Source organism: Rhinoderma darwinii, unplaced genomic scaffold (genome assembly GCF_050947455.1).
Source record: "Rhinoderma darwinii isolate aRhiDar2 unplaced genomic scaffold, aRhiDar2.hap1 Scaffold_1034, whole genome shotgun sequence".
Lineage (NCBI taxonomy): Eukaryota > Metazoa > Chordata > Amphibia > Anura > Rhinodermatidae > Rhinoderma > Rhinoderma darwinii.
The window spans coordinates 70,551-85,446 of NW_027461917.1; the positions used below are offsets into that span (position 1 = coordinate 70,551).

The 14,896-nt window shown below is 46.8% G+C and overlaps 1 protein-coding gene across 1 annotated transcript in view; it reads right to left on the reverse strand.

Annotated features, from left to right (window-relative positions):
- LOC142698850 (transmembrane protease serine 9-like) overlaps positions 1-14,896 on the reverse strand; it is a 61,636-nt gene that overhangs the window by 41,041 nt on the left and 5,699 nt on the right. Inside the window, exons 2-5 of the mRNA XM_075847912.1 lie at positions 9,450-9,654; positions 7,366-7,640; positions 5,181-5,350; positions 4,437-4,653 (exon numbers count right to left, since the gene is read on the reverse strand). Of these exons, the coding sequence (XP_075704027.1) occupies positions 4,437-4,653; positions 5,181-5,350; positions 7,366-7,640; positions 9,450-9,654 (867 nt within the window). The remainder of the gene's footprint in view (positions 1-4,436; positions 4,654-5,180; positions 5,351-7,365; positions 7,641-9,449; positions 9,655-14,896) is intronic.

The window sequence follows — 14,896 nt, forward strand, 5'->3', positions numbered from 1 at the left end:
GATAACACCAGGCTAGGTCCACAGAGATAACACCAGGCTAGGTCCACAGAGATAACACCAGGCTAGGTCAACAGAGATAACACCAGGCTAGGTCCACAGAGATAACACCAGGCTAGGTCTACAGAGATAACACCAGGTTAGGTCCACAGAGATAACACCAGGCTAGGTCTACAGAGATAACACCAGGCTAGGTCTACAGAGATAACACCAGGCTAGGTCCTTTGTCCACGGAGATAACACCAGGCTAGGTCCACCGAGATAACACCAGGCTAGGTCCACAGAGATAACACCAGGCTAGGTCCACAGAGATAACACCAGGCTAGGTCCACAGAGATAACACCAGGCTAGGTCCACAGAGATAACACCAGGCTAGGTCTACAGAGATAACACCAGGCTAGGTCTACAGAGATAACACCAGGCTAGGTCCACACAGATAACACCAGGCTAGGTCCACAGAGATAACACCAGGCTAGGTCCACACAGATAACACCAGGCTAGGTCCACAGAGATAACACCAGGCTAGGTCTACAGAGATAACACCAGGCAAGGTCTACAGAAATAACACCAGGCTAGGTCCACAGAGATAACACCAGGCTAGGTCCACAGAGATAACACCAGGCTAGGTCCACAGAGATAACACCAGGCTAGGTCCACAGAGATAACACCGGGCTAGGTCCACAGAGATAACACCAGGCTAGGTCCACAGAGATAACACCAGGCTAGGTCCACAGAGATAACACCAGGCTAGGTCCACAGAGATAAAACCAGGCTAGGTCAACAGAGATAACACCAGGCTAGGTCCACAGAGATAACACCAGGCTAGGTCTACAGAGATAACACCAGGTTAGGTCCACAGAGATAACACCAGGCTAGGTCTACAGAGATAACACCAGGCTAGGTCTACAGAGATAACACCAGGCTAGGTCCTTTGTCCACGGAGATAACACCAGGCTAGGTCCACCGAGATAACACCAGGCTAGGTCCACAGAGGTAACACCAGGCTAGGTCCACAGAGATAACTCCAGGCTAGGTCTACAGAGATAACACCAGGCTAGGTCCACACAGATAACACCAGGCTAGGTCCACAGAGATAACACCAGGCTAGGTCCACAGAGATAACACCAGGCTAGGTCCACAGAGATAACACCAGGCTAGGTCTACAGAGATAACACCAGGCTAGGTCCACACAGATAACACCAGGCTAGGTCCACAGAGATAACACCAGGCTAGGTCCACACAGATAATACCAGGCTAGGTCTACAGAGATAACACCAGGCTAGGTCTACAGAGATAACACCAGGCTAGGTCCACAGAGATAACACCAGGCTAGGTCCACAGAGATAACACCAGGCTAGGTCCACAGAGATAACACCAGGCTAGGTCCACAGAGATAACACCAGGCTAGGTCCACAGAGATAACACCAGGCTAGGTCCACAGAGATAACACCAGGCTAGGTCCACAGAGATAACACCAGGCTAGGTCCACAGAGATAATACCAGGGGATGTCCACGGAGATAACACCAGGCTATGTCCACAGAGATAACACCAGGCTAGGTCCACAGAGATAATACCAGGGGATGTCCACGGAGATAACACCAGGCTAGGTCCACAGAGATAACACCAGGCTAGGTCCACAGAGATAACACCAGGCTAGGTCCACAGAGATAATACCAGGGGATGTCCACGGAGATAACACCAGGCTAGGTCCACAGAGATAACACCAGGCTAGGTCCACAGAGATAACACCAGGCTAGGTCCACAGAGATAACACCAGGCTAGGTCCACAGAGATAACACCAGGCTAGGTCCACAGAGATAACACCAAGCTAGGTCCACAGAGATTACACCAGGCTAGGTCCACAGAGATAACACCAGGCTAGGTCCACAGAGATAACACCAGGCTAGGTCCACAGAGATAACACCAGGCTAGGTCAACAGAGATAACACCAGGCTAGGTCCACGGAGATAACACCAGGCTCGGTCCACAGAGATAACACCAGGCTAGGTCCACAGAGATAACACCAGGTTAGGTCCACAGAGATAACACCAGGCTAGGTCCACAGAGATAACACCAGGCTAGGTCAACAGAGATAACACCAGGCTAGGTCCACAGAGGTAACACCAGGCTAGGTCCACAGAGGTAACACCAGTCTAGGTCCACAGAGATAACACCAGGCTAGGTCTACAGAGATAACACCAGGCTAGGTCCACAGAGATAACACCAGGCTAGGTCCACAGAGATAACTCCAGGCTAGGTCCACAGAGATAACACCAGGCTAGGTCCACAGAGATAATACCAGGGGATGTCCACGAAGATAACACCAGGCTAGGTCCACAGAGATAACACCAGGCTAGGTCCACAGAGATAATACCAGGGGATGTCCACGGAGATAACACCAGGCTAGGTCCACAGAGATAACACCAGGCTAGGTCCACGGAGATAACACCAGGCTAGGTCCACAGAGATAACACCAGGCTAGGTCCACGGAGATAACACCAGGCTAGGTCCACAGAGATAACACCAGGCTAGGTCCACAGAGATAACACCAGGCTAGGTCCACAGAGATAACACCAGACTAGGTCAACAGAGATAACACAAGGCTAGGTCCACAGAGATAACACCAGGCTAGGTCCACAGAGATAACACCAGGCTAGGTCTACAGAGATAACACCAGGCTAGGTTCACAGAGATAACACCAGGCTAGGTGCACAGAGATAACACCAGGCTAGGTCCACACAGATAACACCAGGCTAGGTCCACACAGATAACACCAGGCTAGGTCCACAGAGATAACACCAGGCTAGGTACACAGAGATAACACCAGGCTAGGTCCACAGAGATAACACCAGGCTAGGTCCACAGAGATAACATCAGACTACGTCCACACAGATAACACCAGGATAGGTCCACAGAGATAACACCAGGATAGGTCCACAGAGATAACACCAGGCTAGTTCCACAGAGATAACACCAGGTTAGGTCCACAGAGATAACACCAGGTTAGGTCCACAGAGATGACACTAGGCTAGGTCCACAGAGTTAAATCTAGGGTAGGTCCACCGATTTAAAACAGGGTAGATCTCTAGGGTTAAAACCAAGTTAGATCCATGGAGTTAAATCTAAGTTACTGATGGTTCACATAGTTAAAACCAAGGTAGGTCCACAGATTTAAGACCAAAGTAGATGCACAGAGTTAATACTAGGGTAGGTCCACAGAGTTAATACAGTGATGGGTTCACTAAGTTAAAACCAAGCTAGGTCCACAAAGTTAAGACTAAGGTAGATCCAGGGAGTTATGAAAACGTTAGGTCAACTGAGTCAGGACCAAGGGAAGTCAACACCTCCAATGGTAACACAACTTTCCATGTCTGCACCCCCCACCTGACTGTATACCACACTCTACACTTCTTCTGTACTTATTTTACTGCTGCCTTGTCTGGGCTTAGAAAAAGCCTCCATCTTGATTCTTATATTTCTCCAGCTTTCTCTTCCTCTCTGCTTTGCTATCAATCCCATGATGTTTCAGCACAGCATCACATGAACAGCTAAAGACCACACCATTTCTGTATGCTGGGGGACACTGATTATCATTTTCTCTATATTCTCTTAAATAAGCTGAGAACCCATAAGTATACGGCCAGGGAGGCTGCACTACATTCTCCTACACCTGTGTGACAGGAACCTGTCTAAGTATTAGTAGTAGCTGATGATAGAGGTTTCTGTACCCCACCCCCCCCCCCAGTGTAATACTAGTGTGGTCCAGGGACTGCTGAAGCCTGTGATGGGTGACACATAGATCTCCATAGACTCATGTAGAGAAAGTAGTCACTGAGCCTGAGTCACACTGCTGCTAAGCAACCAGCCCAGTCTGATATATAGAGATAAAGAACAGGTGAGAGACGGACACATGGAGCATCAGAATGGAGCACGTGGGAACGTTTCGTTTTGGCCGCTGTGTCCCTTTAAATGTAAGGTAAGTCCACAGAGTTAAGACCATAGAACGACCACTTTGGTCTGGATCATAAAGTAAAGATCTTTATAAGACCAATAGTAGGACCAAGATTATAGGATCACACAGTGAAGATGACTGTAGGGTCACAGTGGTAAGACCATGATAGAATTACAGCGTGACAAGACCCCAGAGTGTAGGCTGGGTAGAGGGTCCCGCGGGGGCACAACTGTTCTCCATAATGAATGTTACATGAGGTCCATCACCGAGCTGCTCCGAGGATATCACCGGTAACGTTCCAGCAGAAACCTCCATACAAGAGGCGCTTCGTACCACGTCTGATAACTACTTCTAATAACTACTACCCCAGACATTGTGCCTGAACGAAGGACTATAAACATCTCAACAGAACAGACACTACAAGCAGAGTCGTCCACGGGTGATACAGACGACTGATGTGTCCCTTATTCTCAGGGACTTCTGTACAGTCCCAGCCGTCCACACATGGATCAGTGGGTTCAGGGATGTCAGTCACTTCATGGAAGTTCATATCCACAAACGTGCGGATCCACTGCTCATATACCGGTATTAGGGTGTACACCCCAGGGCGATAAGGATTAGCACAGCCCTCTCCCCAGCTTACAACACCAGCCTGGTACCAGACACCATGGACTTTACACAGCAGAGGTCCTCCAGAGTCCCCCTAAAAAGAAGACAAGGAACGGATTGTCATTGTGACTGCTATTATCTATCTATTCATCCATCCATCCATCCATCCATCATCCATCCATCATCCATCCATCCATCCATCCAGCCATCCATCATCCATCCATCCAGCCATCCATCCATCATTCATCCATCCATCCATCATCCATCCATCATCCATCATCCATCCATCATCCATCCATCATCCATCATCCATCCAGCCATCCATCCATCCATCATCCATCCATCCATCCATCCATCATCCATCCATCCAGCCATCCATCCATCCATCATCCATCCATCCGTCCATCCATCCATCCAGCCATCCATCCATCATCCATCCAGCCATCCATCCATCCATCCATCCATCCATCATCCATCCATCCATCCATCCATCCAGCCATCCATCATCCATCCATCCATGCATCCAGCCATCCATCCATCATCCATCCATCCACATATTTTAGTTCTTTATGTATACCACTTGCTTAGGTGGTCCTGGTTTATAGCATTGATGGGACTGACCTGGCAGGAATCCTTTTGTCCCTCGATATAACCGGAGCATATTTTGTCTTCCTGGACAATGATGGAGGTGATAGTCTCTGAGGTCCACATGTGATACATCTTGTCGCATGTTTCATGGTCAATGATGGGGGTCATAACCTTCTGCAGGGTCCCGTTAGGCGGAGGTCCTCCTGATAATGACATTTGTACTGAGTCTTCTGTACATGAAGCTTCATCTCTGTGTAATGAGAAGTTCTGTAACTTTCTAATGGGGGGAATTTATCAGGATCTGCATTTTTCATTCTCCAGTCTCCATATAAACGGCGCGGGAGTAACTGCTCTTATTCTATTAGAGGGTCTCGGCTCTTACAAAATGAGGCGCATCTACGGACGCCCACGCGCTAGAAATGGAAATCTACGCCTGCTGCGCGCTGGAGAAGTTTTACTATTTACTAACATTTTCTGGCGTAAATTATAGTAAATGTGTCCGGCCGCAGGTATCCCCCCCCTCCCGCTCCTGACCGCTAAGCTCCACCCGCATGTTTAAAAGGCGCCATGAGCGGTGTAAATGCATCAAAGTTACTGGCGTAGAAAAGGTTTTCCATTTCCTCCTTTGTGTTTCAGTTCCGAATTATTTTCCAGAAATCAGCTTGCTGTCAGTGACAGGAAACATAAGTTTTTAGAGGCTAAAGAAGCCTTTCTGACCTATTCCTGTTCACACAGCGGATTAGTTGGTCACTGATTGGTCACTGATTGGTCAGCGTCATACACTCCTCTGTACAACACCCAGTTGGTCAAAAAGTAAAACACGCCCAGTTGTCAATTAAGAAACTCATTAGCATAAAGTTAAAATAGGTCATAACTCCGTCACAAATGATCGATTTTCTAAATAAAAATCACTGCTGTAATCTACATTACAGCGCCGATCATATCATGTACAAGACAGGCCACTTATAATGTGGTGACAGCCTCTTTATTACTAGGACCACTGTTATCTACATTACAGCGCCGATCACATCATGTACAAGACAGGCCACTTATAATGTGGTGACAGCCTCTTTATTACTAGGACCACTGTTATCTACATTACAGCGCCGATCACATCATGTACAAGACAGGCCACTTATAATGTGGTGACAGCCTCTTTATTGCTAGGACCACTGTTAATCTACATTACATCGCAGATCATATTACGTACAAGATAGGCCACTTATATTGTGGTGACAGCCTCTTTATTACTAGGACCACTGTTATCTACATTACAGCGCCGATCACATCATGTACAAGACAGGCCACTTATAATGTGGTGACAGCCTCTTTATTACTAGGACCACTGTTATCTACATTACAGCGCCGATCACATCATGTACAAGATAGGCCACTTATAATGTGGTGACAGCCTGTTTATTACAAGGACCACTGTTATCTACATTACAGCGCCGATCACATCATGTACAAGATAGGCCACTTATAATGTGGTGACAGAGCATCTTTATTACTAGGACCACTGTTATCTACATTACAGCGCCGATCACATCGTGTACAAGATAGGCCACTTATAATGTGGTGACAGCCTCTTTATTACTAGGACCACTGTTAATCTACATTACATCGTAGATCATATTACGTACAAGATAGGCCACTTATAATGTGGTGACAGCCTTTTTATTACTAGGACCACTGTTATCTAAATTACAGCGCCGATCACATAATGTACAAGATAGGCCACTTATAATGTGGTAACAGCCTCTTTATTACTAGGACCACTGTTATCTACATTACAGCGCCGATCACATCATGTACAAGATAGGCCACTTATAATCTGGTGACAGCCTCTTTATTACTAGGACCACTGTTATCTACATTACAGCGCCGATCACATCATGTAGGAGACAGGACACTTATAATGTGGTGACAGCCTCTTTATTACTAGGACCACTGTTATCTACATTACAGCGCCGATCACATCATGTACAAGATAGGCCACTTATAATGTGATGACAGCCTCTTTAAGCTTACAAAGGATTGTCTACATTGATACATTGTAACAAAATGTACAGCTTTGTGAGCAGGTCTAAGTCAGGGCAGGTTTTCAGCCTCAATCTAACAAGAGTATTCCCTGACAGCAAGCAGAGATCTTGAAAATGGAGAGGAACTAAAGTCCATTGGAAAAAGCAGTAATAATACTGGAATATAATAGACTTACCATAGTAGGATGTCTGACCCCAGCCGGTTACCCAGCATTCCATGCCACTTGGGAAGGTGACGGAGGCGGCGGGCAGACAGATGGGCATGATGTATTGGGTGAAGTTGATGGGACCGGAGAGCCTCAGAAGTGCGATGTCCCCTCTGCTCCCGACCCCTTCATATTCAGCATTAACTATTAGAGTTTGGACTCCAGAAATAACAGTATGAGGCGAAGTCTTCAAGGAAAGTCGATATAAACCCAAGTAAACTTTATAATCCTTCGCCAAAGCGGAGCTGCGGATGAGACCCCAGAGGTTATGATGAGTATGGAAACCAGAAGCTATTACAACGCAAACGCGGGGACGTGACTGTTACTACAATCTCCACATCTGCATAATTAAAGGGATTTATTTCATTTGGGAAAATCGGTGTGGTTTATAAAAAATGGGTGTGGTTAATGCAAAATGGGTGTGGTTAATGCAAAATGGGTGGGGTTTATATAAGAGGGAAAAAAAAGATGGGTGTGGTTCATGCTAAATGGGTGTGGGTTATACAAAATGGGTGTGGTTTATTTAAAATGGGTGTGGTTCATGCAAAATGGGTGTGGCTTCTCTGTGTACATTTATTATACAGGACACAATGTAACGTCTCTCCTGAGTGCGGTTTTTGTTCTCGGAGGTTACACATGGACTCACAGTAATAAAAAAATATTTATTAATGTTTATAAAGAGCCGGGAAATTCTGTGATCGCGTCCGTGGAATTGTGTCACTAACCAGAACAATGGCAGGAAATCTGAGGACAAAGCTGTAAATGGAGGCGAAGTTCTGCTGCAAAACTGGGAGGATCCTCATCATCAGCTGCCACCAGGGGGCTCCAGAGTAAAGTAACAATCTGGGGCCCCTGCTGGTTCATGTCCTCAGCCTCCACCAGCTGGAACAATAGGGGACAACACATTGGCCCCCAACCCCCCACCCGTCCCATCTCCCCCTCATGAATTTGCTAACATTGATGGGATTGTGGGTTGGGGGGTCCTGTGGAGGGTCCTGAGCAGCACGGGGGCTCAGTGGTTGCACGGGGGTCCTGGGTTTAACCCCATCCCAAGGGCAACATCCGCACGGAGTTTGTATGTTCTCCCCGTGTTTGTGTTTCCTCCCATCCCCTAAAAACATACAAATTGAGAATTTAGATTGTGAGCTCCAGTGGGGACCGTGAATGACGACAATGTCTGTACATCGCTGCGGAATACGGCAGCACTGTATAAACAACCGTTTACAGAGAAGGAAGATAAGGCAGGTCCGGAGCAACTTCACAACGAATACTCTATATACATCCAAAGCTGCATCCACAATTTCTACTTTTACATCGTATCTTATACTCCAGTCACATCCAAAGCTGCATCCACAATTTCTACTTTTACATCGTATCTTATACTCCAGTCACATCCAAAGCTGCATCCACAATTTTTACTGTTACATCGTATCTTATACTCCAGTCACATCCAAAGCTGCATCCACAATCCTGCTTCTTGCCTGCTCCTGAGGAGTGAGTGTCCTTTACATTAGTGGCAGAGACATGATGTGGTGCTGGGATACTGAGAATGAATAAATGGACATGAATCAGGTAAATTTATAGTGACGCCTCCGCTCCGCTTCATGTTCGTGACGTAATAACTGAAGAGGTGGCGTCCAATCACAGGAGGGAAATGCTCATCACACAATAGACCGACATGATCCAACCTCATAGTTATGTCTCCAGCTGCCACGTACGGGATTCCTGGACTGATGATAATCTACATGACATTACTGTGCAGAATATAAGTGCACCCCCCCATGCTGGGACAGGAGGGTCCTCGATCACCCCCTCCCAGTCCCTGTAGGAGACGCCAGAAGCCGGGGTCCCCCACCACTTTTTTGCTGTTTTGTTTCGGGACATTTCAGAGGGGGAGGGGCTGAACAGGTTTACCCCGCCCACGAGAAACGAGGATGGGGGTAACCTGAGATGGACCCCCTGTCCGCCTCAGACGGAGTTGCAGCAACAACATTACTGTCAATACGGGAAAAGCATCTAAGAGCAGAACCGCTACATTTATGGGGTGTACTCACTTTTCAAAGCAGTGCGCAGCACTCAGCACCCAGTGTGAGGATATGAGGGACCCCCCACACATGTGACTTCCCAGGTAGTGCACGCTGACTTGCCATGGCCATTCTCCATCTACAGCGTCTGTCCCTCCAACTATCCTGGTCGTGACCACCGGGGAGCCGCATCCAGGAAGCTCAGACGTGGGGGTGACGGCCGACGGGCGACCAACTGCAAGAAGGCAAAGACAAATCCAGCCATGAGACGCCATTTATAAAGCGACCGGAAGCATCAGTCCTGCTCCGTCCTGGGGTGGGGGGGCCTTATATATCTGCGGGGCTGGAGGGTTTAGGGTGAGAGGTAACATCTCCCCTTCTCCTGCTGCCATGTCAGTCTTAACCCCCGGGAGACGCGGCCAATTAGATTTTTTCCATTTTCGTTTTTTCCTCCTCGCCTTCCAAAAGCCATAACCTCTTTGTTTTTTTGTCGCCACACGAGAGCTTGTTTTTGGCGGGACGAGTTGTATTTTTTCATGGAACCATTTATTGTACCACATAATGTAGTGGGAAGCTGAAAAAAGTTATTTGTGGGGTGAAATGGGAGAAAAACTGACTACGCCATATTTGGGGGGGTTTTGTTTTTACGGCGTCCATTAGGCGGTAAAAATGACATTCACCTCATTCTACAGGTCTATACGATTTCGGCGATACCAAATTTATATGTTTTATTTTATCACTGTTTAAAAAAAAAAATGGCCTAAAAAAAATTATGTTTTGTGCCGCCGTTTTCTGAGAGCCGTAACTTTTTTATTTTTCCGTCAATTTTTTCAGGGAAAAAATGTTTTTTTTAGCTTTTAATACTTTTTTTTTGGAATATTATTTAACAGTTTTTTTCAACTTTTTTTTATTAGTCCCCCTAGGGGACTTGAACCAGCGATTATTGGATCACTTGCATGATATACTGCAATACTAATGTATTCTGACAGTCTCCTCTGAAGCCCGGCCGGAGGCAGAGCTTCAAAGGAGTACAAAGATGGCCGACCTGCAGCCTTTATTAGGCCCCCAGGCTGCCATGACAATCATTGTCACCGGCCGATCGCCTCACAGGGGGGTGCGATGGCGAGTTTGAGGTGGCACCCCCTTATTCTAACTATCGTGATTGACCGCAGCATTTAAGGTGTTAAACGGGCAGAATGAAAGTGATCTTTGACTCGGTCCATTGGAGTGAGGTGTCGGCTGGGGATGGAGCGCGCTCAGCCCGTGTGAAGCAGGAGCCTGGGGATGGCAGAGCTGTAGATCCTTCCTAAACATTGAGAGCTGCGGAGCATCGAATACACGGAGGAAACACAAATATAGTTACATATAGTTACATAGTTACATAGTACATAGTTACATAGTTAGTACGGCTGAAAAAAGACACATGTTCATCAAGTTCAACCAAGGGAAGGGAAAAGGGAAGGAAAAATTTCTACACATAGGAGCTAATATTTTTTTGTTCTAGGAAATTATCTAACCCTTTTTTAAAGCCATCTACTGTCCCTGCTGTGACCAGCTCCTGCGGTGTCTACTGTCCCTGCAGTGACGGCTCCTGCGATGTCTACTGTCCCTGCTGTGACGGCTCCTGCGGTGTCTACTGTCCCTGCTGTGACGGCTCTTGCGGTGTCTACTGTCCCTGCTGTGACGGCTCCTGCGGTGTCTCCTGTCCCTGCTGTGACGGCTCCTGCGGTGTCTCCTGTCCCTGCTGTGACGGCTCCTGCGGTGTCTACTGTCCCTGCTGTGACAGCTCCTGCGGTGTCTACTGTCCCTTCTGCGACCAGCTCCTGCGGTGTCTCCTGTCCCTGCTGTGACGGCTCCTGCGGTGTCTACTGTCCCTGCTGTGACGGCTCCTGCGGTGTCTCCTGTCCCTGCTGTGACGGCTCCTGCGGTGTCTACTGTCCCTGCTGTGACGGCTCCTGCGGTGTCTCCTGTCCCTGCTGCGACCAGCTCCTGCGGTGGCTATTCCATAGATTCACAGTTCTCACTGTAAAGAAGCCTTGTCGCCTCTGCAGCTTGAACCTTTTTTTCTCCAGACGGAGGGAGCGCCCCCTTGTTTTTTGAGGGAGTTTTACAAGGAACAGGATTTCACCATATTTTTTGTATGTGCCATTAATATATTTATATAAGTTAATCATGTCCCCCCTTAGTTGTCTTTTTTCAAGGCTAAATAGGTTTAATTCTTTCAATCTTTCCTCATAACTTAGATTCTCCATGCCCCTTATTAGCTTTGTTGCTCTTCTTTGTATTTTTCATCCTTTCTATGAACTGGAGCCCAGAACTGAACTGCATATTCTAGATGAGGCCTCACTAATGCTTTGTAAAGTGGCATTATTACATCCCTGTCCCGCGAGTCCAGGCCTCTTTTAATACACGACAATATCCTGCTGGCCTTTGAAGCAGCTGATTGACACTGCATGCTGTTATTGAGTTTATGATTTACAAGTACACCCAGATCCTTCTCAACAAGTGAATCCGCCAGTGTAGCGCCCCCTAGGACATATGATGCATGCAGATTATTACCCCCAGTGTAGCGCCCCCTAGGACATATGATGCTTGCAGGTTTTTCGTACCCAGATGCATAACTTTACATTTATCTACATTAAACTTCATTTGCCAAGTGGACGCCCAAACACTTAGTTTGTTTAAATCTGCCTGTAATTCATGAACATCTTCCATAGTCTGAACTATATTACATAGCTTGGTGTCATCTGCAAAAATAGAAATAGTGCTATTAATCCCTTCCTCTATATCATTAATAAATAAGTTGAATAATAGTGGTCCCAGCACTGAACCCTGGGGTACACCACTTATAACCGGGGACCATTCAGAGAAGGAATCATTGACCACAACCCTCTGGATACGGTCCTTGAGCCAATTCTCAATCCAATTACAAACTATACTTTCTAAACCTATAGTCCTTAATTTACCCATTAGGCGTCTATGGGGGAGAGTGTCAAATGCCTTTGCAAAGTCCAAAAACACTAAATCCACAGCGGCCCCTCTGTCTAGGCTTCTCCTCACCTCTTCATAAAAACAGATTAGGTTAGTTTGACAACTTCTGTCCTTAGTAAAACCATGCTGGCTGTCACTTATAATACTATTTATTGTCACATAATCCTGTATATAGTCCCTCAATAGCCCCTCAAACATTTTCCCCACGATGGATGTTAAGCTTACTGGTCTATAATTACCCGGGGAAGACCTAGAGCCCTTTTTGAAAATAGGCACCACATTTGCCCTGCGCCAGTCCCTTGGCACTATACCAGTCACTAGAGATTCTCTGAATATTATGAAAAGGGGGACAGAAATAACTGAACTAAGCTCTTTAAGAACTCTAGGGTGTAACCCATCTGGTCCCGGGGCCTTGTGTACATTTATTTTATTTTATTTAGCTTGGACCATCTCTACATTCATCCAATTCAGTATATCAACTGATATATTAACAGCACTGGCACCGGCTACATCAGCTCCTCAGCACTGGCACCGGCTGCATCAGCTCCTCAGCACTGGCACCGGCTGCATCAGCTCCTCAGCACTGGCACCGGCTACATCAGCTCCTCAGCACTGGCACCGGCTACATCAGCTCCTCAGCACTGGCACCGGCCACATCAGCTCCTCAGCACTGGCACCGGCTACATCAGCTGCTCAGCACTGGCACCGGCTACATCAGCTCCTCAGCCCTGGCAGCGGCTACATCAGCTCCTCAGCACTGGCACCGGCTACATCAGCTGCTCTTTCTTCTGTTGTATATACAGAGCTAAAGAACCCATTTAGTAACTCTGCCTTCTCTTGATCCCCTGTGTTCAACTCCCCATTAGCATTATCTAGGGGTCCTACATGTTCAGACCTTATAAAATAAACCTCGAATATCGTCATTGGGCGTCATCTACTGCTCAGGGGCCCCAAGGGCCGGGGGTCAGATAAACATGGACCTGCCTATGGCCTCCAAGTGATGAGAAATCAGATCCATCCCTTACTAAGCCTCTCCTAACATCGAACCAGCGGCATTCTCACAATCCTCCACAAGGTGTCGCTGTGTCCACCGCCCTACAAGTCACCGGCAGCAACATTGTAACGACAAACACCTCCAGTAACAGTCTGGACACCAGGACATTCTCTGCCCGCTCCGAGTGTCCAGTGAGGTGTCAGTCTATGGAACACGTACAGATGTAGCGATCTCTAACGTTATCACACTGCAACAAGTGATCAGTCAAGATCAGGATCGCTGCATCTCCACATCCTACTCTAATATCTGCCCCAAACCAGAGACGTCTTATCTTCACATAACAGAGCGTGTAAAATCAAGCTGTGCCACAAGGAGGCACTGTGATGGAGACAATCAGGATTTTATTACATCCAGACCACAGTATTCTATTAAAACGGTTGTCTGGGATTTTCATTTTTTCTTTCAGAACAGCACCCCATCTGTGCACAGGCTGTGACTGGTATTGCAGCTTCCACGAAAGGGTTACCAGAACATAAGCTGATGTGGTGCAGATTCTGGAGAAAAAGGCGATAATTTATTCTAATCCGAGACAACCCCTTAAAGGAAGAGGTCACCAACCTGCGGCTGTTGCTGAACTAGAACTCCCAGCATGCTCAGACAGCCAATCAATGTCCACCCTTCAATACCATTTTGCTTTTTTTTTAAATATCTTCAGAATTCTGTGCTGGTTAATTTTTTAATATATCTTTATAGTCACAGTTCTGTTTTTTTTGATACTCCAAATCTCCTGCATAACTACAGCTACATGATAACATTCTCCCTGCAGCCACCACTAGGGGGAGCTCATTACATACAGATATATACAACTCCCATAGAGTTACATGATAACATTCTGCTGTCTGCAGCCACCACTAGGGGGAGCTCATTACATACAGATATATACAGCTCCATAGAGTTACATGATAACATTCTGCTGCCTGCAGCCACCACTAGGGGGAGCTCACTAAATATAGATATATACAGCTCCCATAGAGTTACATGATAATCTACTGCCTGCAGCCACCACTAGGGGGAGCTCACTACATACAGATATATACAGCTTCCATAGAGTTACATGATAATCTACTGCCTGCAGCCACCACTAGGGGGAGCTCACTACATACAGATATATACAGCTCCCATAGAGTTACATGATAACATTCTGCTGCCTGCAGCCACCACTAGGGGGAGCTCACTAAATATAGATATATACAGCTCCCATAGAGTTACATGATAATCTACTGCCTGCAGTCACCACTAGGGGGCTCTCACTGCATACAGATGTATACAGCTCCCATAGAGTTACATGATAACATTCTGCTGCCTGCAGCCACCACTAGGGGAGCTCACTACATACAGATATATACAGCTCCCATAGACTTACATGATAATCTGCTTCCTGCAGTCACCACTAGGCGGCGCTAACTATATACATTATAGTTAATAACACAGT